At 66.3% G+C, this 23,171-nt stretch overlaps 1 protein-coding gene across 3 annotated transcripts in view; it reads left to right on the top strand.

Annotated features, from left to right (window-relative positions):
* SLC45A4 (solute carrier family 45 member 4) overlaps positions 1-17,807 on the top strand; it is a 41,025-nt gene extending 23,218 nt beyond the window's left edge. For 2 of the 3 annotated variants that reach the window (XM_079796465.1, XM_079796466.1), the window contains exons 2-9: positions 810-909; positions 1,868-2,471; positions 12,448-12,636; positions 13,558-13,737; positions 14,184-15,196; positions 15,745-15,844; positions 16,681-16,892; positions 17,097-17,807. In XM_079796465.1, coding sequence (XP_079652591.1) covers positions 2,243-2,471; positions 12,448-12,636; positions 13,558-13,737; positions 14,184-15,196; positions 15,745-15,844; positions 16,681-16,892; positions 17,097-17,450 — 2,277 coding nt within the window. In that variant the 5' untranslated portion in view covers positions 810-909; positions 1,868-2,242 and the 3' untranslated portion in view covers positions 17,451-17,807. The remainder of the gene's footprint in view (positions 1-809; positions 910-1,867; positions 2,472-12,447; positions 12,637-13,557; positions 13,738-14,183; positions 15,197-15,744; positions 15,845-16,680; positions 16,893-17,096) is intronic. The other variant, XM_079796467.1, reaches the window with a different exon arrangement.
* Positions 17,808-23,171: the final 5,364 nt, after the last annotated feature.

A 23,171-nucleotide genomic window follows, 5' to 3' on the forward strand; every position in this document is an offset into this window, starting at 1 on the left:
GCCACACTGCGAGCATGCGTGACCTCCTGACCACCTGCGGAGGGGTTGGTCACTGAAGGTGGCCATCGCGTCACGTCGAGTGTGGGACTCCGGGCAGAGGCTCAGGCCCGACCCGAGCGCGGGAGCCGGTCAGGATGGCCCTGCCGTCGGCGTCTCCCCCAGCAAATGATCGGAAGTCACGTGTTTTGGCATCACTTGCCCGTCAGTGAGAAACAGGACAATAGAGGAAGTCGTTGTCGGAGCCATTGTCGCCATTGTCGTTTCACTTATCTGAGTGCATCTGCACAGCACGGCCCTGCTGTCGGCGGGCGGCGTCCCTGGGCGAGGAGCTGTCTCAGGAGCGCTCTGGGCTTGAGTGGAAGGTCCCGGGATAGGTCACAGCGTCCACTTCTGCCGCTTTTCAGCAGCTGAGGAGGCTCTGGTCCAGAGCCCCCGCTTTCGGGGGGAGCAGGCAGCCCCCGAGCTGCTGTCTTGCTCAGCGGGGGCTCTGAACGGGCTCCGCAGAGGGCACACTGCAGCGCCCATGCAGAGCAGCTTCCTGGCAGCCTCCAGGGAGCCCGTTCCTGGGCAGCAGACCTGGCTTAATGGTGTCTGACGGTCCCCCCGAATGTGATGGCCACCCGCCACCCAGGCTTGGCTGACGGGAGGCCGTGGAAAGCTTGGCTTGCTTTTGGCAGTTTTGCTGAGTGTGTGGTGCTCCCGCGCTCAGCTCACCGGGGAGTGAGCTCCCAGAGCTGTGGCCGCGGGAGGCTGTGCACGTGCCCACCGCTGACAGGATGCTAACGGTGTTTGTCGTTTCCGTCATGTAGATGACAGTGACGCTACCTGGGTAACTGCCCTGGGCCGCTGCGTGTGCACTGCCTGACAGAGGGAGCCGCCGCGTTAATGCCTAGACTCCTTGACTAACAGGTAACCCGCCACGCCCTCGCGGTGCATGGGACCCTCCGGGAGCGGCCGCCCCTTCCCCCGCGTCCACTTCCTCCAGCAGCTGGCCGGGCAGCTGTCCTCTTGTTCCCTCCACGGCCTCCTGGGCTCCCGCCGTGCAGCCAGGCTCGGGGGATGGAACGGATGGCGCTGGCTGAGGGGCTCTCCCAGGCGCGCGCCCTGGCCCGGGGGCTGCGTCCCCAAGGACAGGAGCCGTGAGGGCCTGTGCCGGGAAAGGGGGCCGTGGGCAGTGCCGCCGGGCGGGCTGGCCCTTGAGAAGAGACTGCAGGGACTCGGTGGCGGAGTGCAGGCGGGAGGGGTGAGGAACACGGAGGGCAGCAGGTGCCTGCCTGAGCGCGGGTCCTTCGGTCCTCTGCCCCACAGCGCCAGGGCAGGCTCCCCCGAGGTGGCCACGTGTGGCCAGGGTTAAAGTGGGACCTGGGCCATCAGAGGGACTCAGCGGGACTCAGGCTGGGAGCCCTGCAGCCGGCCCGGTGGTTGTGACCAGCTGCGTGGGGCCGGCAGCCCTGACCGCGAGGCCGGCGACAGGTGGTTGGACACTCACCCTCCAGCCGAGCACAGGCCGTCCCTGCTGCTCCCTCCTCCTCAGCCTGTGTTCCCAGGGCGTTAGACATTGGCTAGGAGCCCCCAGCCCTGGTGTCTAACCCCGGGTGGTAACTGGGTCAGGTGACTGTCACCGCGTGGCTTCCCTCCGCGGCTGTCCAGGCAAAGTGGGGACGTCGCTCGGGACTCGGCTGAGTCCGCAGACCTGTCGGCGGGGTCGCTGAGCCTGTGGCCGCTGTGCGCTGGGCGGTCTCAGCCCCTCAGCGAGCCCTGCTCTTCCTCTTGTTGAGAGTAAGCCGCCAAGAACAGCCACTGCTGTGGGCCTCCTCCCTCGTTCTCGGGGCGTGGCCTGACCGCGGGGTCCTTTCCTCTCTTGCAGATTAGCCGGTCGCTCGATGGGGAGCAACGGTGGAGCCCCTTCCCGTGTCAGCGCCCCGCCTCTCCGCAGCCACAGAGACCACGTCTGCACCTCCTCGGTCATAATGATGAAACTGGTATTAACTGAATGGCCATTATGGATTTGTAACTCGCACTCACAGTAATCCACAGCCACATGCTCAGAATCCCGCCAGAAGGCGCTCTGCTGGCTGCGCGCCGTGTCCGAGTGGGCAGTTGTACCGAGAGGAACAGAAGGATTACTCGCCGGGGAACGCCACGGAAGCAGAGAGAGGCGACGTCTTAACTTACCCTCACAGATACACGGTAGTGCTATTTAATAGGTGGAGTAAGTGAGCACAGAGCTGTCCCGGTGGTGATGAGAATGGCCCCGCAGAATGCCGACTCGGAGTCTCTGCCCGTGGCCCTGCCCGAGCTGCGGAAGCCTGCGGGCGCCGGCCCCGAGCCGCGCGACGAGACCGTCAGCGAGGGCTCCATCGACCGCATCCCCGTGCGCCTGTGGGTGATGCACGGGGCCGTGATGTTCGGCAGGGAGTTCTGCTACGCCATGGAGACGGCCCTGGTCACGCCCATCCTGCTGCAGATCGGTGAGTGCCGCCTGCCGGCCCTTCGCTCGCTCGGCACGCGGAGCAGAACGAGGGCTGGGCGTGGGCTCGGGGACCCTGGGGCCCAAGGCCTGGTCTCCTCCCTTCAGCCTCTCCTCTGACCCCTCTGCTCCTGCCTGAACCAGGGCAGGGGAGGGGACGGTCTCCTGATGTTGGGGTGCAATCAGGTTTGGGGGTTTGAACAAGTGCAGTTGGCGTTGACCTGTCCCAACGGGGAGTGCGACCAGCCCGTGGAGGCAAGAGGTGAGCCCTTGCGGGACACCTGGTGGGAGAAGACGCTGAGCAACGTTATCAAAGCCCTGTTGTCGGGGTCGCTGTCACCGCAGTCTGAGTGGAGTGTGGGCCTCGGTGGCGAGGGACCGGGTTGTCGCAAGTCCTGGAGTCCGCGGTCCCCGGGGGCCAGCGTTGCGAGCTGCTGTCCCTTCCACATCACGCGAGGTGTTCCCTCCCCTGTTGTCCAAGGAAGCTTAACGATCTGTAATTTTCCAACCTGGAAGAGATTTGAGGCAGGGACCAAGCCATTTAAAAGCATAGTTTCATTCTAGAGTTTCCCGTGTGCGTGGTAAAGGATCTAAAATCGACGCATTTGGGTTTGGGAACGTCCCTTTCTCCCGATCGGCCCCACTGTGCGGTCCGCCCTGAGAGTCGGGATCTGGAAACGCGAGTTTTCTGCGTGGGCCCGCGGGGTGGGGCAGCGGGCCGTCTGGAAATGCCGCCTGGGCCCGAGACGCCTTTCACCACACAGCGCTGCTCAGAGGGCGTCGGGGACAGAGCCGGTGTTTCTCAGGCTCCGAGGGCGCACAGCGGTCCCGGCCTGCATGAGCCCGTTTCCCAGCAGGGGGCCTGCCCAGCCCAGCGCACTGCCCGCGGCGGGCTGCGTGTGTTCATTGCCGACACCTCCCGCGGGCTTCCTGGGCCTCCCATGGGCTCAGGTGAAGGGTGTGCGGGTTTTCTGCTGGCGTCTCACTGGGGCTTGTCCCATGCGGGCAGTTCTTGTCCATTCCTCTTGGAAGTCCTCGATCACATCCATGTTGCTGTGTTTTTGGCAGGCACCAGCCGTTAACTATCCATGTTGCCCGTGTTGCCCTGTCACTATCTTAGTAGTATCTTGAAATCAGAAGTTTTAAATGGAGATGAGAACTGGCATGCCAGTTTTTTTCTCTTATTGTTCTTTTTTGTTTGAACTAGAACCCTGGCCTGACCCGGTCCCAGTGAGGTCCTACGTTCTGTAGTTCTAGCTCCACGGTCGGGGCTGTGCCCGCCCCGAGTCAGTGTGTACGTGGAAGAAGAGCTGAAGGGTCTGTGCTCACGTCATCTGGGAGGGGCTGGAGGGCAGGGTCCTGGGCCCTCCTCACCTGACCTGGAGCTGACCCTCCCTGCCCACCTGCTCTTGCTGCTGTCCTTCGTGTAGGAACCCCGGAAGGAGAATTCTCAGGCCCCAGGCTCACGTCTTTTACAAGGGAGAGCAGAGCAGAGGGGAGGGCGTGGCAGGGGCCGGACCCCCCTGTCGGCCCAGCATCCGGGCAGAGGAGGCTCCCGCAGACCCAGCCCACTGCACAGGCAGGAGGTGAGGTGCCGGCCTCTTCACGTGCCGCAGCCCGTGAATGGGGGTGAGGGGGCGTCTCCGAGTTAGAATCCAGTGGGAGTGGGGGTCAGTCTTGGGAAACTCGGAACAGCCTGCCCAGCCCCTCCGGGGCCTGTCGCCCACTGGACGTCTGTTCCCACAGCCTTTCCCGGCCACACACCCTCATTGTTTTCTTCTGGGTCCGGAAGCGCCGAGGGAAAGGCAAGTCCTGAAGAAAGGCCGTCTCCTGCCCGGGGTCTGACTAACGAGCGGGCAGGCTGAGGCTCCTGCCGGCCCTGCCGGGAGCCCTGACCGGGAGTCCGGACCCGGCATCCCAGCCAGCGGGGGCGGGGCCACACCCCTGGAGCTGGCAAGGCTCAGGGCACTTTGTTCAGGGCACTTTGTTCGTCCGTCTGTCTGTCTGTCAAAAAGCCAGGCTCTTCCTTCTCCGTTGTAGCCTCAGGAGAAGCAGGGCCCCTGGGGTTTGATTTGGGAGAACGGGGTGTCCCCCTCTCCCTCCTGTGAGAGCACAGAAGGGCCGGTGCCCCCACTCTTCTCCACTCCGGGATCGGGCAAAGGGCCTGGAGGCCGGCGAGGCAGGTGCGAGGTGACTCTGAGTCACCCATACAGCCCCCCCCCCCCGAGCCCCGTGCACCCAGCCCCCCCTCCCAGAGCCGGTGAGGGGGGCCGGGAGCGGTGGGGGGGGGGCAGCTTCAGTTGGAAGGTGACTGTCCTGGAGGAGGATGGGTGGGGTGGCGCACGTAGCGCCGAGCTGCCCGCTTAGCGGTGGATCTGAGTGCGGGTGGGGAACCTTTTCCTGCCAAGGCCCACGTGGGTATTGACAGCATCGTTCGAGGGCCACACAGACCAACCAGGGAGGAAGGGACTGCTCTGTTGGCCACTCACGCACTCACCGCCCCCCGGGCCTGGGCAGCCCCAGACCAAATGGCTGCCCCGTTCCCGGTCTGAACGGTAAAGCTTACACTGGACGTTTTGCTACAATGTTAAAGTGCGGGAAAAGCCTTGGAGGCCCATAGGCTGTCCGGAGGCTGCCTTCCTGCTGCCTGGCGGCTGCGGGAACCCGGGGGCACACGGCCCAGGCTGCCCGGCAGGCTGCCCACCTCGCCCCGGGGACGTGGGCACGCCGTCCTTGCTGGTCCTGATGCGCGAGCCCCGTGTCAGGGCCCCAGGGCGCCTCCGACACGCAGTCAGACCTGCCCGGGAGGCACGCCCCCACGGGGCGGCGTGGGTTCGGGTGGGCCTTGCGGAAGCTCCCGCCTCTGGACCAGAGCGACTGCAGGCCGGAGCGTCGTGGTGTTGTGTTTGGCGGGGAAGTCGGGGTTTCCGTGTGTTTCAGATCATTGTGTTCAGAAACAATGACCTGTCAGCGGTAGTCATTTTTCCCAAGGAGTCGGCCTGTTCTTCCATCAGCCTGAGCCGTACCTGCGGGCCAGGCCAGCGGCTGGAGGGGACGGGACGGGGCGGGGCCAGCAGAGGAGGAAGGCGGCTGGGAGGGATTGCTGTGCGGCCCGGTCCCGGGGCGCAGGGGCTGCAGGTCGGGAGGCTGTCAGGAGGCGGTGCCTGGCGTGGGCGCTCCGCTGGCCTGGGCAAAGGCTGTGACGTGTGGTCTGAGAAGCAAGAGGAGGCACAGTGAGAATGCCGGCCACTGCCCGAGCATGGGGGACAGCAGGAAAGGGCAGCTAGCGCCAACCGGGTGCAGTGAGAGGGGCAGGAAGTGGGAGGCTGCGTTGAGGTGGTGTGAGAGATCTGGGCCCTGGTAGGCAGGGGTCCGGTACAGGGGGCCTCATTCGCCACTCCAAGGAGGTGATTACAGAAGCTCTGGGCCGTTCTGCCCTCTTCCCGGGTTGCACACATTAGCACTAGTAAAGAGCAGCGGTGTTAGGCCGTCCTAATAGGGCTGTATGGTATTACAGCAGCTTTCAAACTTGCTGCATCATGATAATCTCCCAGAATTACAGTAATGACAGAACATGAACCATGTATGTACACAGGGGGACTAAAATTGACAGGAAAAAATGTATCAGAACAACCAGTACAGTATGTGTCCACCACAAAGTACGTCCCAGGTGGCGGTGGTTTTGTCCTGAAAAGTCCTTCACCGACACGAGCCGCCTAAGTGGGAGGGGCGCACCTGGCGGGGAGTAGGTGAGTAGGTGACTAGGTGGGTGAGTAGGTGGGCAGGTGGGTGAGGAGGTGAGGAGGTGGGTGAGGAGGTGACTAGATGAGTAGGTGGGTGAGTGGGTGAGGAGGTGAGTAGGTGGGCAGGTGGGTGAGGAGGTGGGTGAGTAGGTAGGTGGGTGGGCAGGTAGGTGAGAAGGTGAGTAGGTGAGCAGGTGGGTGAGTAGGTGACTAGATGAGTAGGTGGGTGAGGAGGTGACTAGATGAGTAGGTAGGTGAGTGGGTGGGCAGGTGGGTGAGTAGGTGAGGAGGTGGGTGAGGAGGTGAGTAGGTGAGTAGATGAGTAGGTGGTTGAGTAGGTGACTAGGTGGGTGAGTGGGTGGGCAGGTGGGTGAGTAAGGGAGTAGGTAGGCAGGTGGGTGAGGAGGTGGGTGAGGAGGTGACTAGATGAGTAGGTGGGTGAGTGGGTGGGCAGGTGGGTGAGTAGGTGAGTAGAGGAGTAGGTGGGCAGGTGGGTGAGTAGGTGAGGAGGTGGGTGAGTAGGTGAGTAGATGAGTAGGTGGTTGAGTAGGTGACTAGAGTAGGTGGGTGAGTGGGTGGGCAGGTGGGTGAGGAGGTGGGTGAGGAGGTGTGGGTGCCCGGGGCTTGCACAGTTCGGGGGCCTCTCTGAAAGGCACGGTGGTGAGAAGCTCCGCCTCGGTGGGGGACTGGAAGCCACGTGGGAAAGGACTGCTCTGCAGGTCACGATGAGGCCGATCACGAGCTGGGAACCTGGGGGTCGGGGCTGCGCGAGGGTGAACCGATGTGAAGGCAGAAAGTCAGCGGAGCCCAGGGCGGGAGGGCCGGCGCGGAGCCTGGGGCAGGTTCCTGCCGAGTCATCAGTTTCAAGCCGGTTCTGTGTGACCTTGATTCCGCTCCGCTCCCACACACTTCCACTTGCTGTCACTGTAGCTGTGACGCGGGCGGGGGGGAGGGGGGGGGCCTCCCACACCCTTTGCCGGCCCCGGAGGCCCGCGCTACCACGACCGGAGTTCTCAGGCCTCCTAGACCCCGTTCGTGTCCTAGAGCCACAGCCTCCGGAACCGGCCCGTCCTCGGTCCTCACGGCTCTCCTGCTGGACGGTGCCAGCACAGCCCACTCGGCCACACCGCCTGCAGTCCGCGTGGCTGCCGCCCCGGGCGCCCGCATCTGACCCTCGGCTCTCTAACGGCCCACGTGCCTCCCCTGCACCCTGAGGGTTCCCTGGATGCAGGGCCGCGCCTGCGAGCAGAGGAGGCCCTCACAGCTCACTTCCTGTGGGTGCCGGCCACTGGGGTCAGGGCTGCTGCAGTGAAGCTGGGGCCGGGGACCCGCCCAGCCCTCTCCTCCTGCGGCTCAGTGCGCCTGCTTCTCCGGCCCCTCCGTTCCCCTTCCCCGGGAAGTGGGGTGTCAGGCCCTGGAGCTCCAGAAAGTGACCCAGCTCCTGTCCTCAGGGCAGACCAGCACTGGGGGCGGGGGGCACGTTAGCCATCCCACGGTCAGCGGGCAGGACAGCCTCGCAGCAGCTGGGGGAGGACCAGGCCTGAGCTGCAGTGACCTGGCCAGGAGCGTGGCCTCCATGTCCCTGGGTCTCAGCCCTGCAGGGGGGCGGTGTGAGGAGGGCCTGCAGGGGGGACGGTGTGAGGAGGGCCTGCAGGGGGGACGGTGTGAGGAGGGCCTGCGGGGGGAGGGGACGGTGTGAGGAGGGCCTGCGGGGGGAGGGGACGGTGTGAGGAGGGCCTGCAGGGGGAGGGGACGGTGTGAGGAGGGCCTGCGGGGTGACTGACTGTGTGGCCTCTGGTCCAGGTGTTCATCCCCGGGAACTGGCCTGGCCGCTCCCCTGGCCCTGTGCTTGGCACTTGGATCTTGTCCCCCTTCCCAGACCCAGACCTCGGGCCTCTCCGGCCAGGGCCACGCCTGCCCGTGGCCACTGCTGTTCCGGCCGTGGCCGTGGCACTTCTTCAGCCCCCTCCGCCCCGCACTGTCCCGATGACCCTGCGAGGCCTCTTCCGGTGCCTTCGGCCTAGAAACCTGAGCGAGCGCTGTCCCTCGGGAAGGCGGGCAGCGGGCCGGGAGGCGGGCGCTCAGGGGCGGACGCGGCTGCGGGATGAGCGAGGGGCTGGGCGCTGCGTGCCCGTGACTGCTCCTCGGGGAGCCTTGTGCCGGCAGCAGCAGGCGGGCTCGGGGGCCAGGCGCCGGGAGCAGGAGACCATCCCCTGCTTTCCGCGGGTCGGGGTCCCCCGCTTTCCGCGGGTCGGGGTCCCACTTGATTCTGGCCAGTGGGCCCACTGGGTGTTTGAGGCGCCCTCTTGTTTAAAGTAGGACCAGCCCCCTCGCCCAGTGTGGGAGCCAGTGATGCCCTGGAAACCATGCCCGGCCTCGGCCCCGTCGGGCTGGAGAGGGCTCTGCTACCAGGAGGACCATCGGCGCCACCGGGCTGGGTGCAGCTCCCGAGCCCGCGGAGGCCTGGCCGTGCCGCTTCCAAACGGGCCTCCGCCCAGAGCAGCTCGGCTCCACCCGCGTCCCCGGCAGGAGTGCCCCCCCCCCGCCCCCGTGGGCTCGGCGGTTCCCAGGGCTTCCTGCTCGCCACCGATGCCACCGTGTCCCCGAGGTCCAGGGGGCCTGCCCCACCCCCACCCCCCAGGCGGAGGCCTGAGGACCAGGCCTCCATTGTCTGCTCCTTGTCCCTGGGATGAGCGCTGACTTCCAGGGAGCACGGCTGGCTGTCATTCCTCCACTCCCAGGCCAGCAGGCTCAGGCCCAGGCCCAGGCGCGGCCCCGGCCACAGGTCCTCCCGTCCCGCCTCAGGGTGCTGTTCAAGGGGCCTCGGAAAACGCATCCGAGTGTACGTCCTTTCTCTCCATCCCTCCCTCCTCCGTCGGGTGGCTCTGGGATTCTGGAATATTCCTGCAGCTCTGGGGCCCTGGCTCCAGCTGGAGGTGTCGTCTGCCCCCTCGGCTGGGCAGGCAGACCCTGGCTCGGGGGGAGGGGGGCCGCCATGGGCCCGTGCGTGGCCAGAGGCAGGGACGGCGGCTTTTCACGGCTTCCTTCGCGGCCGGCGGAGGTTTCGCAGCTTCATTGCCTTGATCCTGCGGTCCCCGAGGCTGCGAGCGTTTCCCACCCAGAGCCGGTTCCTGGTTCCCAGGAGTGACCCGGGGAAGACGCCTATCTTGATGGGCAGCCTGTCCGCGGAGGGGCGCCTTTCCCATGGCAGGCCTTTGTTACCGCTGCGGCCGCTTTCCGCCCGCCCCTCCCCCGGCGCTTATCAGGAGAGCCGCCGAACGGAGCCCTGCGCGTGACCGAGCGCGGCTGCCGTCACCGTGACCTCACACAGCCTGCGGGCGAGGGTGACACACTGAGCGTTTCCTGTGAGCGCGGGGCCTTCCTGGTCCCACCATTGTTGTTCGGCTGGAAGAAAACAGAAATCATTGACGGCGGCCGCCTTGTTTGTTCAGAGCCGGGCTGGGAAAGGCCGCGGCCGCTGCGTCCCAGCGCCCCGGGCCGGGGCCGGGCCTGTTCCCACCGCCGCGGGGGCGTCCGGACGGGCTCGCTCACAGCGCAGGGCGGCGTGGGGCACGTGAGGGAAGTGGTTACTTTTCTTGCCAATGTTTGGGCGTAAACAGTGTCACCCAGTGTCCTGTGCCATTCCCAGCCGGGTGCCCCGTGGGCCGGGCCGCTGCCCAGCAAGTCCCATCCCCGCGCCCACTAGCTCGGTCAGCCGCCCCGGAAGCCGCCGCTCCTGCCTAGAATGTGCTCCAGGAGAGCGGGCCGCAGGGGGCAGCTGCGCGGACTTCCTAACGCGCTCCGAAGGTCGGGGTTGAAGTTGTGTGACTTCAGAAAGCCACAAGTCCCTCGTCTGTCTGTGAACCCGTCCTGGGGGCCACACCCTCCTCGCATTGCCCTGGGGGGCAGGCACAGTCCCAGCCCAGCGTGCCCCCTGCTGCTCAGGAAGGCCACGGCCACGCACTGGAAGCAGCCCGTGGCGGGGCCGTGCCTGGCTGTGCTGAGGGCTCGGTGGGTCCCAGAGTGAGGCTGCCCTGGGTGCTGCCCTGGACCGGGGCCCCGGGGGAGGGGAGGGAGGGAGGGCGGGCTCTCACCTGTGGCCCGTCTCCCTGCGGCCTGAGCACGGCCGGAGCTCGGGGCCCAGCGTGTGGCCCCAGAAACACAAGCACCGCGTCCCGCGTCCCCCGTCCCGCAGCCTCGGGCGCCTGTGAAGAGGCAGCGCCACCCGAGCGTCACCGCCAGGCACCTCCGGGCGCCCTGCCTCCCGCCCCCGCGGTCCCTCACGGGCGGAAAAGCCGCCTTCCAGGGTCGCCATGAGCTGGTCCGTGTGTGTCCACGTCCGAGCGTGTCCTGGAGAAGAGCACGGGCTTCGCGTGGGCCAGACCCTGTGCACCCGTGTTCGGTTGGCGGGGGCGGCCGGGTCGATGACAGTGGACGCTGCGGACAGCGGGTGGCAGTTTGCATCTGAGCTGTGTCAGGCTCAGCCGCTCCTGGTGCAGCCCTGAGCCCTACACGCCGTCAGGAGCTTGGCGCAGGGGAGCGGGGACGCGCTCCGCCCCAGGCCCCGGCGCCTCCCAGGCCCGGCCACCGCCCCGAGGAGGGGGCAGCACGGCGGCGGTGCCTGCGCACGTGTCTCTGCGAGGGGCCACCTGTCACTCGGCTGGGCAGCGTTTGTTGGTAAAATGGTGACGTTTAAAAATCCCAACGGAAGTGAGAGTCCCCCGGCCAGCATGGCTCGGTGGTTGAGCGTGGGGATCCCCGGCGTCCTGGGAGCCAGGAGGTCACGGTCGGATTTCCGGTCAGGCACATGCCCCTGTTTGGGCGTGACCCCCCGTGAGGGGCGTGCAGGAGGAGGCTTCCTCTCGTCACGGCTGCTTGCCCCTCTCTTCCTCTCTCTCTCTGGAATCCATGGAAATGTATTTTTAAAGAGTGCCCCGTTCTTCGGTTCTTCGGGGAGTTTGCGCAGTCGTTTGTGAGAAACGTGGTGCTGGACAGCGTGTCTTGGGGGACGTGGGCAGTGTCGGCGTGGCCACCGCGGCCGCTGTCCTCACGGCCTGACGGGTGGTGAGAGGCAGGGACCAGGGCCTGGGACCAGGGCTCGTCAGCGGGACACACTCCGCGAGCTCGCGCTTCGCTTCCTGAAACGCGGTGCGCGGCCGGGGGCCGGGGCTCCTCGGGTCCGAGACGGAGTGAGGGCGCTGGTGCTCACATCCACGTCCGTGACGGCACGGCGCCTCCCCTCCTGAAGGCGCCGTCCTCCGCCCAGCGGGCTCCTCGCGCGGTGCCCGGGGTGGGGAACGACCCATCGACGTGCAACGGGCGGGAGGCGCGGGGTCCACTCTGGCTGGGTTGTCCCCAGCGACCCCCGCCCAGGTCAAGACGCGGAGCCCAAACCCCCGGCTCCCGCCAGCAGAGACCCTTTACCGCATACACACGGAGTCCCGGCGGATGCTCTTCTGCGCCCAACGTGGGTGACGCTGTGGCTTGTTCCTCCCGGCGCTGTGTGGTGCTCGTCTGCGGATGAAGGCGCGAGACTCATTGCCCGTCCCCCGTGGGCACTGGGTTTGGGTGGTAGGACGCCAGCGTGGGGGTCAGTGTGGCATAGACCTTGGAATTGGGCAGCCCTGGGTTTAAGCCCTAGGGCTCCCGGCTTCTCACTGTGTGACCCAGGCAGAGTGCCTAACCTCTGAGCGTCAGCTTCCTCATCTGTAAAATGGGCACAAGGGCTTCGATTGGTTTTAATCACACAGCCCCACAGGTAGGACCTTCTGCCCTGACAAGTCTCTAACCGTCCGGGGTGTGTATGTGCAACCTCGTGTGTGTGTCTGTGTGTGTGTGTCTGTGTGTCTGTGTCTGTGTGTGTCTGTGTGTGTGTGTGCCCAGCGGCACCCTGTCGCCAGGCTTCCTGAGCAGTGGCAGCAGACTGGGCTGACGAGCCTGCGAGTGTCTGTGTGCCCACATGTGTGTGCGCGCCCACATGTATGATGGTTGAGTGTGTGTTTACATGCCTATGCATGTGACGGCACACATGTGACGGCCACCCGTCTGTGTGTGTGTGCCTTCCCGTGTGATGGCACATGTCTGCGCGTGTGCGTGCCTGTGTGTGGTGGCACATCTCTGCGCGTGTGCGTGCCTGTGTGTGTGATGGCACATGTCTGTGCATGTGCATGCCTGTGTGTGATGGCACGTCTGTGCGTGTGCGTGCCTGCCGTGTGACAGCGGTGTCTGTTGCAGGCCTCCCGGAGCAGTACTACAGCCTCACCTGGTTCCTGAGCCCCATCCTCGGCCTCATCTTCACGCCTCTCATCGGCTCCGCGAGTGACCGCTGCACCCTGAGCTGGGGCCGGCGGCGGCCCTTCATCCTCGCCCTGTGCGTGGGCGTGCTCTTCGGGGTGGCGCTCTTCCTCAACGGCTCTGCCCTCGGTGAGTGCCCGCCGCCCGGGCCCCGAGCGGGCCGCCTTCCCGCCGTGCAGCCGCTCAGCGGCGGCCGGGCTGTGGGAAAGCGCCGGGAGCCCGTTCACAGGGAGGCGCTTCCTGGGGGGCTGTTTGCTCGGCGCCGATCGGATCCGACCACGTCCTGTTTGCAGCGGGAGTTATCTTTTCCTTTCCCGCCTCGGGGCTGAAAATGCCAGGCCCGCTCGAGGCTCCCGTGTGGTTTCGTGTCCTCGCAGTTGCTGCTTTTTGTTGTTTGTTTTGTCTTTACCTGAAGCAGCTCCAGGAGGGACACGGTGTTTGCCCGCGGGCGCCCGTTAGACTCCGGAGAACAGCACGTTGTTTTCTGCCAGTGGCTTTTCTTTTGCTGTTAAGGGTGATAAAATATTCTTTTTATTGTTTAAAGTATTACACACGTCTCCTTTTTCCCCCATTGCCCCCCCCCCCGCCCGCCCTGTCAGTGACTTTTTAAGACGGGAGCTTGCCCCAGGTCTGTCCACTCGAGTGGCAGCCGGTGGTGCCGGTCATGATGCCAGACACGGAGGAGGAGGCCCCGCTCAGCTTCTCGGAGGCTGCACGGCCGGGCTGGGGCAGGAGGCGCTGCCTGAACCCCACCCCTTGAGGGGCAGCCCCTGCAGCACCGTGTCCCGATAGAAGCCCCGCGTGTCACTCCCGTCCCCGTGCACTCCGCACCATGGACGTCCCTGCAGGCCCACCGTGCAGGCGGGTGGGAAGGACCCTCCCTGTTGGTCGTGGCGCACACAGTGAGGCGCTCTGCGCCCGCGGCCCGTTAGCGTGAGCAGGAGGGAAAGCAGCCCGCGGCGGCAGGAAGGAGGCCGGGCGCGGAGCCCCCTTTCCAGCTGGGCTGGGGCGGCGCCTGGAGCTGAGGCCTGCCCGCTGTGTGCCCGCCAGGCCTGGTCCTCGGGGACGTGCCTGGCCAGCAGCCCATCGGCATCGTGCTCACCGTGCTGGGCGTGGTGGTCCTGGACTTCAGCGCCGACGCGACCGAGGGGCCCATCCGCGCCTACCTGCTGGACGTGGTGGACAGCGAGGAGCAGGACATGGCCCTCAACATCCACGCCTTCTCTGCCGGTGAGCGCCCCGCCCCGCCCTCATCCCGGCCCGCGCTCGGGGGCGGCTGCTCCTGGGGCCGCACCCACATCAGGGCCAGCTGAGCAGGGCCCCGTCCCCGGGCCCAGGGACTGGTGCTGACGGGTGACGTGCTGGCCGCTGGCCCTGCCCGAGGCCCACCACTGCTGCAGCTTGCACCTCCGATGGGAGTGCCCGCTTCCAAGGCCGGGGTGGGGGTGGGGCTGCGGGGTCCCGGGGCTCTGCTCCCGCCTGGCAGTCTGTCCTAGTTTATGAAGCAGGAAGCTGTGGGGTCAGAATTGCAGACCCAGAGTCGGCCGGAGGGGCCTGTGCCGCCTCCCCGCCCGCCCCTCCTTCCCTCCCGAGCCCGCGGGCCCGTCGCAGACCCGGGCTGGCCTGTCTGCTCGGGCCCCGGCCCCGCTCCTCACTGGCTGTCCTTCCGCCGCCAGGCCTCGGCGGGGCCATCGGCTACGTGCTGGGGGGGCTGGACTGGACACAGACCTTCTTGGGCTCCTGGTTCCGGACGCAGAACCAGGTGCTGTTCTTCTTCGCGGCCGTGGTGTTCACGGCGTCGGTGGCCCTGCACCTGTTCAGCATCGAGGAGGAGCAGTACTGCCCCCAGCAGGAGCGTGCCGAGCCCGCCCCGCCCGCCCCGCCCGGCCTCCTGGACGGCGGCCTGTTCCCCGACGAGGTGCAGTCGGAGCAGGAGCTGGCGCTGGACTGCCTGGGCGCGGAGCTGGTGCGGAGCAAGAGCGACTCGGTGCTGCACGTGCCGGACGCGGCGCTGGACCTGGAGCCCGAGCTGCTGTTCCTCCGCGGCATCGAGCCCTCCATCTTCCACGACGCCTCGGGCCCCGGCACGCCCCACAGCGCCAGCCAGGACCTGGGCCCCGCCCCGCCCCGCCTGTCCTCGCCGCTCGGGGACACCACCAAAGAGGACGCCGTGCTGCTGGAGCACCACGTGCCCGAGGCCCACGTCCCCAACGGCAGCGGCTCTCCCCCGAGGGACGGCCCCCCCGGCTACGGCGCCGTGGACCCGAAGCCCTCGGCCGTGTCCAGCGCCCTACGGCGGCGCAGGCACGGCTTCCGCCGCCAGGCCTCCAGCACCTTCTCCTACTACGGCAAGATCGGCTCCCACCGCTACCGCTACCGGCGGGCCAACGCCGTGGTGCTGATCAAGCCCTCGCGCAGCATGAGCGACCTGTACGACCTGCAGAAGCGGCAGCGGCAGCGCAGCCGGCACCGCAACCAGAGCGGGGCCACCACCTCGAGCGGCGACACGGAGAGCGAGGAGGGCGAGGGCGAGACCACCGTGCGGCTGCTGTGGCTGTCCATGCTGAAGATGCCGCGCGAGCTGCTGCGGCTCTGCCTCTGCCACCTGCTCACCTGGTTCTCCGTCATCGCCGAGGCCGTCTTCTACACCGACTTCATGGGCCAGGTCATCTTCGAGGGGGACCCCAAGGTGAGCGGGAGGGGTGCACGGCGGCCGTGAGGGCTCAACAAGGGGCCCGTGCACCGAGCTCAGCAGGGAGGCCGCTCCCCAGGCTGCCGCCTGGAGCCCCAGCGCCGCGGGGTGCGGGTGGGTGGCTCTCCGTGGGCAGCGGCCAGGGTGCTCCAGGGGACGTGGCAGGGCCATCGGGGGAACTTGTCCGCGGCCAGCTGTCAGGATGGCGGGGCACTGAGAACCGTGGGCCAGACCCTCAGCGTCTGACAGTGGCCGTCTGTCCACGCGTGGGCGAGGCCAGCGGCCACAGCGTCTGCCCACGTGTCGCCTGGCTCACACGCGTGGCCGTGTCTCCTGGGACCCAGCTGGGCCTGTGGAGCTGCTCCGTGGGCCGAGGCCGGGCTGCCAGTTGGGTGAGCCCGGACCGGGGAGGAGCGAGGCTGCGGGGAAGCGGACCGCTCAGCGCTGAGCGGGTGGAGGCTGCTGTGCCGGCTGCGCCGAGAGGTGAAGCAGCGCCGGTGCCGGGTGTGGCGCGTGGCCCGAGCCCAGTCTTGTCTCTGGAACAGGCTCCCTCCAACTCCACCGCCTGGCAGGCCTACAACGCCGGCGTGAAGATGGGCTGCTGGGGGCTGGTCATCTACGCGGCCACCGGGGCCATCTGCTCGGGTGAGTGGTTCCCGGGCGCCGCCTCACGGAGGGGGCGCTGCCTCAGAGGAAGCAGGGCTGCCTGCCCCTCCTCCCCGCCCCCCACCCCGGGCAGGGGCACGGGAACACGGCTCCTGTCTCGGCGAAAGGCCGCGGTGTCCTGAGCTCCGCTGCGGCGGGCCTGGGGGTTAACCCTGAGGAACCCTCACAGGGGGCTGTGCCCCTGAGCCCGGGAGGCGCCATGGCCCTCAGCCAGGACAGGGAGTAGGGGTGTGGGCATGGGACCCGGCGAGGCAGTCAGGGTGGCTGCAGGGGCACCTGCCGTGCAGGGGGGCCTTCCCCAGAGACAGCTGTGCCCGGGGGGCGGGGTCGGTGACAGGCTCAGTCCTGGGAGCCCTGTGCCCGGTAGGGGTTCCCTGCCCGTTCTTCACCCACATCCTGGGGAGGCGGTGGCTTCGCCCCAGCCTGGCCTGGACTCGGGCAGCCGAGATCAATGCCGCCCAGCAGCCGGCGCCAGCGTGGCGGTCACAGCGCTGTCCGAGCCTGGACAGTTCTCAGGATGGCGTCCATGATGCCTCCGGAGGAGTGACATCTAGCTGCCGGTCAGGAAGGGGGCCAAGGGGTGCCCGTGAGCAAACCCGCAGCCGCTCGAGTTCCCCGGCAGGACTGGGCACAGCGCTGGAGGCCGCTGAATGGGCTGGGCTGGCGGGCAGAGGCCCAGGGAGCGGCGGGACGGGGCCGATTGCAGAGCCTGGACTGAGGGCTGGAGCCCTGGACAGGGAGTGGGCGCTGCAGTGGGCAGCGGGTGGAGGGAGGCGGGGAGGGGGCGGGGCCGTGAGCACCTGCTCTCCCGGCAGCTCTGCTCCAGAAGTACCTGGACAACTACGACCTGAGCATCCGGGTCATCTACGTGCTGGGGACGCTGGGCTTCTCCGTGGGCACCGCCGTGATGGCCATGTTCGCCAACGTCTACGTGGCCATGATCATGATCAGCACCATGGGCGTCGTGTCCATGAGCATCTCCTACTGCCCCTACGCCCTGCTGGGCCAGTACCACGACATCAAGGAGGTGCGTCCGCGGCCTCGGGGTGCCGCACACTGGCTCCCGCGCCCACGCTCGCTCCCTCGTGCCCAGATCGCTCTGCACTTATCCCGGATGTTCGGGCCACAGCCGGTCCCGGCTCTGTGCTCTGTGCTCTGAAACGGCCACAGGGCGCCGAGGGCGGGTCCCGCCGAGCCGGCTGTGCCTAGCCCTCCCGCTCCTCTCTTGCAGTACATCCACCACAGCCCCGGCAACTCCAAGCGCGGCTTCGGCATCGACTGCGCCATCCTCTCCTGCCAGGTCTACATCTCCCAGATCCTGGTGGCGTCGGCCCTCGGGGGCGTGGTGGACGCCGTGGGCACCGTGCGTGTCATCCCCATGGTGGCCTCCGTGGGCTCCTTCCTCGGCTTCCTGTCCGCCACGTTCCTGGTGATCTACCCCGAGGTGTCGGAGGAGGCCAAGGACGAGCAGAAAGGCCTGTCCGCCCCGCCGCCCGGCGAGGACAGCGGCGAGAAGCCCACGGTTCTGCGGCTGTCGCGGAAGGAGGGCCCGCAGGGGCCCGTGGAGACGGAGTCCATGGTCTGAGGGGCTCCGGTGCGCACACGCCCGTGGGGACAGAGCATGGGCGCCCGCGAGCAGGCCGGCAGCTGCTTCCGCGGCCGCGCCAGCCCAGGCGCCTGCCCGGGCGGAGGGGAGGCTCTGCTGTCGCGTAGGCAGAGCCACGAGGCAGATGCCACAGGATTCACTTTCTCCACGATTAAAAACCATTTGAAATCTTTTTTTTTTAATTGAGAAAGATCTTTTAATTTCACTCTGTCTTTGGCCCGCAGGCACCCTGTGCTGCACGTTTGCATTGCGAGCCAGGCTTACAGTGCGACCGTGAGCCGCTCCGAGACGGGAGGGCCGCGGCCGGGCGCAGTGGGGACCGGAGGCCGGCTCCTCGCCGCGCCTTCTCTGAGCGCTTTAGGTCCCGGTCGCCTGGCGTTTTCACCAGACGTGTTCTCTGTGGTATTGGGACGTGTCCGATCTCGCCACGTCGGTGCTGCAGCTCGCTGCGGGAGAGTATTTTTGTTTCCGATTATTTTAGGAAAAGAATTGTTTTCCAAAACCTGTTTAGACGGCATCTCCTCCGCCTCGGAGAGTTTGACACGTGTGCCCGCTCCTCCTGGGCAGCGGGCATGTGGCAGCCACACACCAAAGCCGGGAGGGCAGGGCCCTGCCCCCGGGGTGGCGCGAGCGTCTGCGGGGTCACTCCTGGCTCCGCCCACGGGGACAAGCGGGCGGCATTGGAGCGGCAGGTTTGCCCCGCAGCGCGTCCCTGCCCAGGTCCCGGCGAGTCGCCGACTCTCATTGCACTTTGTCTTTCAACCGTCTGCCGGGCCCGCCCAGCCCCACCGCGGGGTGCGGGACACGGCCGCCGGCCACGTGCTGGACACTGCTGAACCTCTGACCTCGTCGCCTGGTCCCTCGCTTGACGCTGGAGTCCCCACGGCCACTCGTGAGGAGAGAACCGTCGCCAGGGCCGTTGCTGCCGTCTGCGCCGGCGTGGGCACGCGCTCGGGCCGCAGACTCAGGGGAGGCCCGCGCCCGGATGGAGCACCAGTTGTAAAACTTCTGCCTCAAGTTGATGTTTTTTAAATAAAGGACTTTAAACTGCATGAGAATCATGCTGCAATATGATCCTTCTAGAGCAAATATATATTTCAAGATGAAACTAAGCAGTTTTGAAATAAATTACTTGAATTTCTGTGTATGTAAAGGATGACTGTGCTGTGTACTTGACTGGCCACTGGCCTCACCCAGGTTTTGGGCGTCCGCCCACCTCAGGTGCCCTCCCCGGGCTCCCTCCCGTGTAGGCCAGGACCCCAGAGGCCCGCCCGGCAGACGAGGGGCCCGTGTGTGAGGCCTGGGAGGCCGAGAGCCTCTGGGACGGGCAGGGCCTCCCGAGCGGCCAGGTGCCATCTTCTCACTGCCCTTGAGCTCCCCTGGTTCCAGACACGGGTGCCCCGAGCCCCTGCACCGCCAGGCGGGACGGGCGCCCAGTGTCCCCGGGGCGGGGCAGGACAGCACGCCCCACGGAGTCAGGGCTCCGTAGTCTCGGGTGTTTGCTGAGTCAGCAGCGTATGGAGAAATAGGTCTGACCGCCCCCCTCGCCCCCTGAGGTGTGGGCTGCGGGGGCAGGAGTGGGCGCTAGGACGAGGGCGGTTCCTCCCCGCCCCCAGGTGCAGGCCCCCGAGGCCGGGGTGTGCGTGGCCTGCTCGGTCCGCTCAGAAGTGCCGGCCTTCCTCCTTGGCGGCAGCTCCCGCAGCAGCGCCGGGCCTGGCCCAGACGGGTCCAAGCCAAACCCCTCCACGGAGCGGCCAGGCCCCCCCACAGGCCGCCCCGGCTGCTGGGCTCCTGCGGCCACCAGGACCCAGTTGAGGACCCGGTGGGGCCGGGCCTCCTGCAAGGCGGGGCTGGGACCCTGCCAGCTGCCCCTCCCCCGTTTGCCCCCCCCCCCCCACCGGGCCCCCGAGCCCAGCCTTTCAACGGGCCCGGCGCCACCTTGACCCGTTCCTAAGCTGGAGGTGCCAGCTCCCGCCGTCCCAGCAGTGACACCTGGTGGGAGGACACGTCGTGAAGAATGTCCATGTTCCTTACTCTCCATTGGGTGGGAGTGGGCTGGAGGCGGGCACGGGCTTAGGCCTTGCTGTTCCCTGTGGTGGACGTGGGGTTCGGCCCTGCACCCGCTCTGTGTACCCCGTTCTGTCTGTGGGGTTCGGCCCTGCACCTGCGCTGTGTACCCCGTGTGTGCTTGTACCGCCCCTTGCAGACAGCGTGGGGCCGGGCCTCCTGTTGACTTTGGGGGTTGAATCTGGTAACCTCCCACCAGGTGCCGTGCGTCTGTCCCTTCCTCCTGGCCGGCGTGGCCTCCGTCTGGTGCGAGTGGCCTGTCCCCGAAGGCCTCGCTCACACGGGGCCGTGTCTGAGCCTCACAGGCCCCTCCAGCCCCAGCTCCGGGGCGGCGCCCGCCAGCTGTGGGAGGGGGGGTCACCTGCTCTGGGGGCTCAGGCTGAGCGGCTGGGGAGACCACCCTCCCACCAGCGTGGCTGAGCTGGGGACTCAGGCCCGGGGGGGGGGGGTCCTGGCCACCTGGAGAGCGAGCATGTGCGGCTGGGGGCTTGGGAACGGCCGCCGCCCAGGTGGCCGCGGAGGAAGAGGGGCTGGGACTCCCCCAGGTCACCACGGGCGAGCCCTGAACCCGGGACCGTTCTGTTTGTTAAAAGGCTCCTCTGACTGGTGGGAGGGGGCGCTGAGGGGCCGGCCAGGTGGGGTGGGTGGAGGCGGGAAGGAGAAGGGTCTCCCAAACGCAGGATGGGGTGGGCGTCAGGAGACAGCGGCCTGAACCCCCGATGCCCCCTGTTGTGGGGTCACGGGGGGTAGGGGGACGGCGCTCCCTGCTGGGCACGGGACCGTGGCTTCCTCAGCTAGCACTGGCTCACAGCGCCCCCTGCTGTCCACTCGGCCCCCACGCACGCAAGGGGCCCTTTGGCCCCGGGATGCCCCTCCAGGCCCTCCCAGTGGCTCCCCAGGGCAGCGGGCAGCCCCTCAGCCCCGCCTTCGCGGCCCCCCTCGAGGCTGAGGGCGAACGGGTTTCTGAACTCACCGGAAGCTGCGGCGCCGGCTGCTCTCCGCTCAGCAGCATCTGCTCCTCCTTCCTGAGAGTGTGTGTGTGTGTGTGTGTGTGTGTGTGTGTGTGTGTGTGTGAGTGTGTGTGAGTGTGTGTGTGAGGGAGAGAGGGCTCCTGATTTGAGTTTTTGGGCTTTTTATTAGAAAAAACATCTTGTTCAAATCCACTGTCTGTGGTGCTGACGGGTGAGCCTGCGGGGGCGGTGACGGCTTAGGAAAGAGACGAGAAGAAAGCTGGGCCTCGGCGGGACGCTGCTCCCGGATGGAGAGACAGCGCCGAGTCTTCATGTTATAGCCAGGTCCCCGGGGCACAGTGAGGGCGGGTCACGATGTTTACGACATCCTCGTGGGTTTCGATCCCTCTCAACTACATGCACCTGAACTCGATCAAGCCCACGGCACTCGCACGTGGGGCCACGTGTTCGGACCATCGGTTCAAGCTCACAACCACAGCCTCTGGCTATAACGGTGCTGGGAGGCTGTGCCCTCCACGCTGGGACTTGCACGTGGCTTTGCCACGAGAGGACCGTGCCCTCTCATCAGTCCGAGCTGGACCCTGTCCAGACACTGTGGCCGCACTCCAGCCCGTCTCTACCTGTCGGTCTGGGTCTCGTTTACTCTGAACATTCCGCGCCCGCAGGTGTCTCTGGGTGAGACTAGGAGGTCCCGGGGGCCCGGGCGGCACTGGTGGGCACACGTAAGACGAGCAGAGAATCGGGAAGTTCGGTCTCAGTGAGAAGCCCACTGGCTGTGGACTCGCCCGGGGCGCCCGCGCTCCCTGCCCGCCACGTGCGCGGGTTTTCAGTTTGCTTTTTGTTCATCCTCACGAGGACATTTTCCCATTGCTTTTCAGAGAGAGTGGAAGAGGGGGAGAGAGAAACATCCATCGGTTGCCTCCTGAACCCACCCTGACTGGGCCCGGGGATCGAACCTACGACCCAGGTACATGCCCTTGACTGGGAATCAAACCTGTGACCCTTCGGTGCTTGGGCCGGCGCTCTAACCACTGAGCCACCAGCCAGGCCGCAGGTGGGAGGTTTTCACGCCATCACCTGACTTGGCTTCTCCCACACTGGAGAGGAGACCATTTTTTAGACCAGGACTCTGAGCTCTGAGAGGTGCAGAAAGGGGCACGGACACAGGGTCTCTTCCAGGCCCTTAGAGATGATCGAAAACACACTCACACTCACACTCAAACACACACTCACACTCACACACACTGACACACACACACTCAGTCACACACACACTCTCATACACACACACACATACTCACAGTCACTCAAACACACACTCACAGTCACACACTCTCACACTCACACTGACACACAGTCACACACTCATACACACACACTCACACTCACATTCACACACACAGTCACACACACACAGACACACTCTCACACTCACACTGACACACACACACTCTCACACTGACACACACACAGATACACACACAGTCACACACACACACAGTCACACACACACATTCACTCACACACACACTCATACACACTCACTCTCATACACACAGTCACACACTCACTCATACACACACACTCACACTCACATTCACACACACAGTCACACACACACAGACACACACACACTGATACACACACACTCACACACACACAGTCACACACACACATTCACTCACACACACACACACTCACACACACAGTCACACACACACATTCACTCACACTCACATTCACTCACACACACACACAGTCACACACACACACATTCACTCTCACACACACTCTCACACTCACACAAACTCACTCTCACACACACTCACTCACACACACACTCACACACACACACTCTCACACACACACTCACAGTCACACACACACACACAGTGACAGGCCAGAGTGAGGCCTCTCCCAGGGACCACCAACAGGACTTCCGGCAGCTGGAGGCGGACGGGACGGGACGGAGGGAGCGCCCTCTGTGCTGGGAGTGCCCGGGGGCCGGAGAGGCGCGTGGAGGGCGCGGAGGCAGTGGCCCTGCCCGGCCCAGCTCTGGCACCGGCGCCCGGGAGGTCAGCTCCAATGCGTCCGCACAGCTGAGCGAGCAGGTCCGGGTCCCGCGTGAGAGCCGCCCTGTGCGTACCCTTTGGGCCAGTCCCGGCCCCACCGAGCAGGGCCTGTCCGGGTAGATCTGGCTCCTCGGGGCTCCCGAGACGGGTCCCTCATCACGGGCTCTCCCAGCCCAGAGGAGCCAAGGCCTGAAGTGCCCTTTCCACCCCCGTGACTCAGTGGAGCCCACGCGTGCTGCAGCCCGTGCCCGGCCTCCGACCGTGAGGGGCCGTCTGCTCAGAGCCTCCGGGGTGCCGGCACTCGCTGACTTTTCAATGTGTCTCCACTGGTGTCAGAGGGAGGGACAGACATCCAGGAGGAGAATCACTGACCGGCTGCCTCCTGCACGCACGCCCCCCACTGGGATGGAGCCCACAACCCAGGCATGTGCCCAACCGGGAATCGAACCGTGACCTCCTGAGCCCCGCCGGCCGGGCAGTTGTCAATGCAGTGACTGGCAAACAGGATCTGGGAAAGTCTCGCCAAGAGGGGAGGGAGTGGAGAGCCTGCGGGAGTCGCGTGACGGGCTCGGGTGCATCTCGAGCTAATC

Source organism: Cnephaeus nilssonii (assembly GCF_951640355.1).
Source record: "Cnephaeus nilssonii genome assembly, chromosome: 18".
NCBI classification, from domain to species: domain Eukaryota; kingdom Metazoa; phylum Chordata; class Mammalia; order Chiroptera; family Vespertilionidae; genus Cnephaeus; species Cnephaeus nilssonii.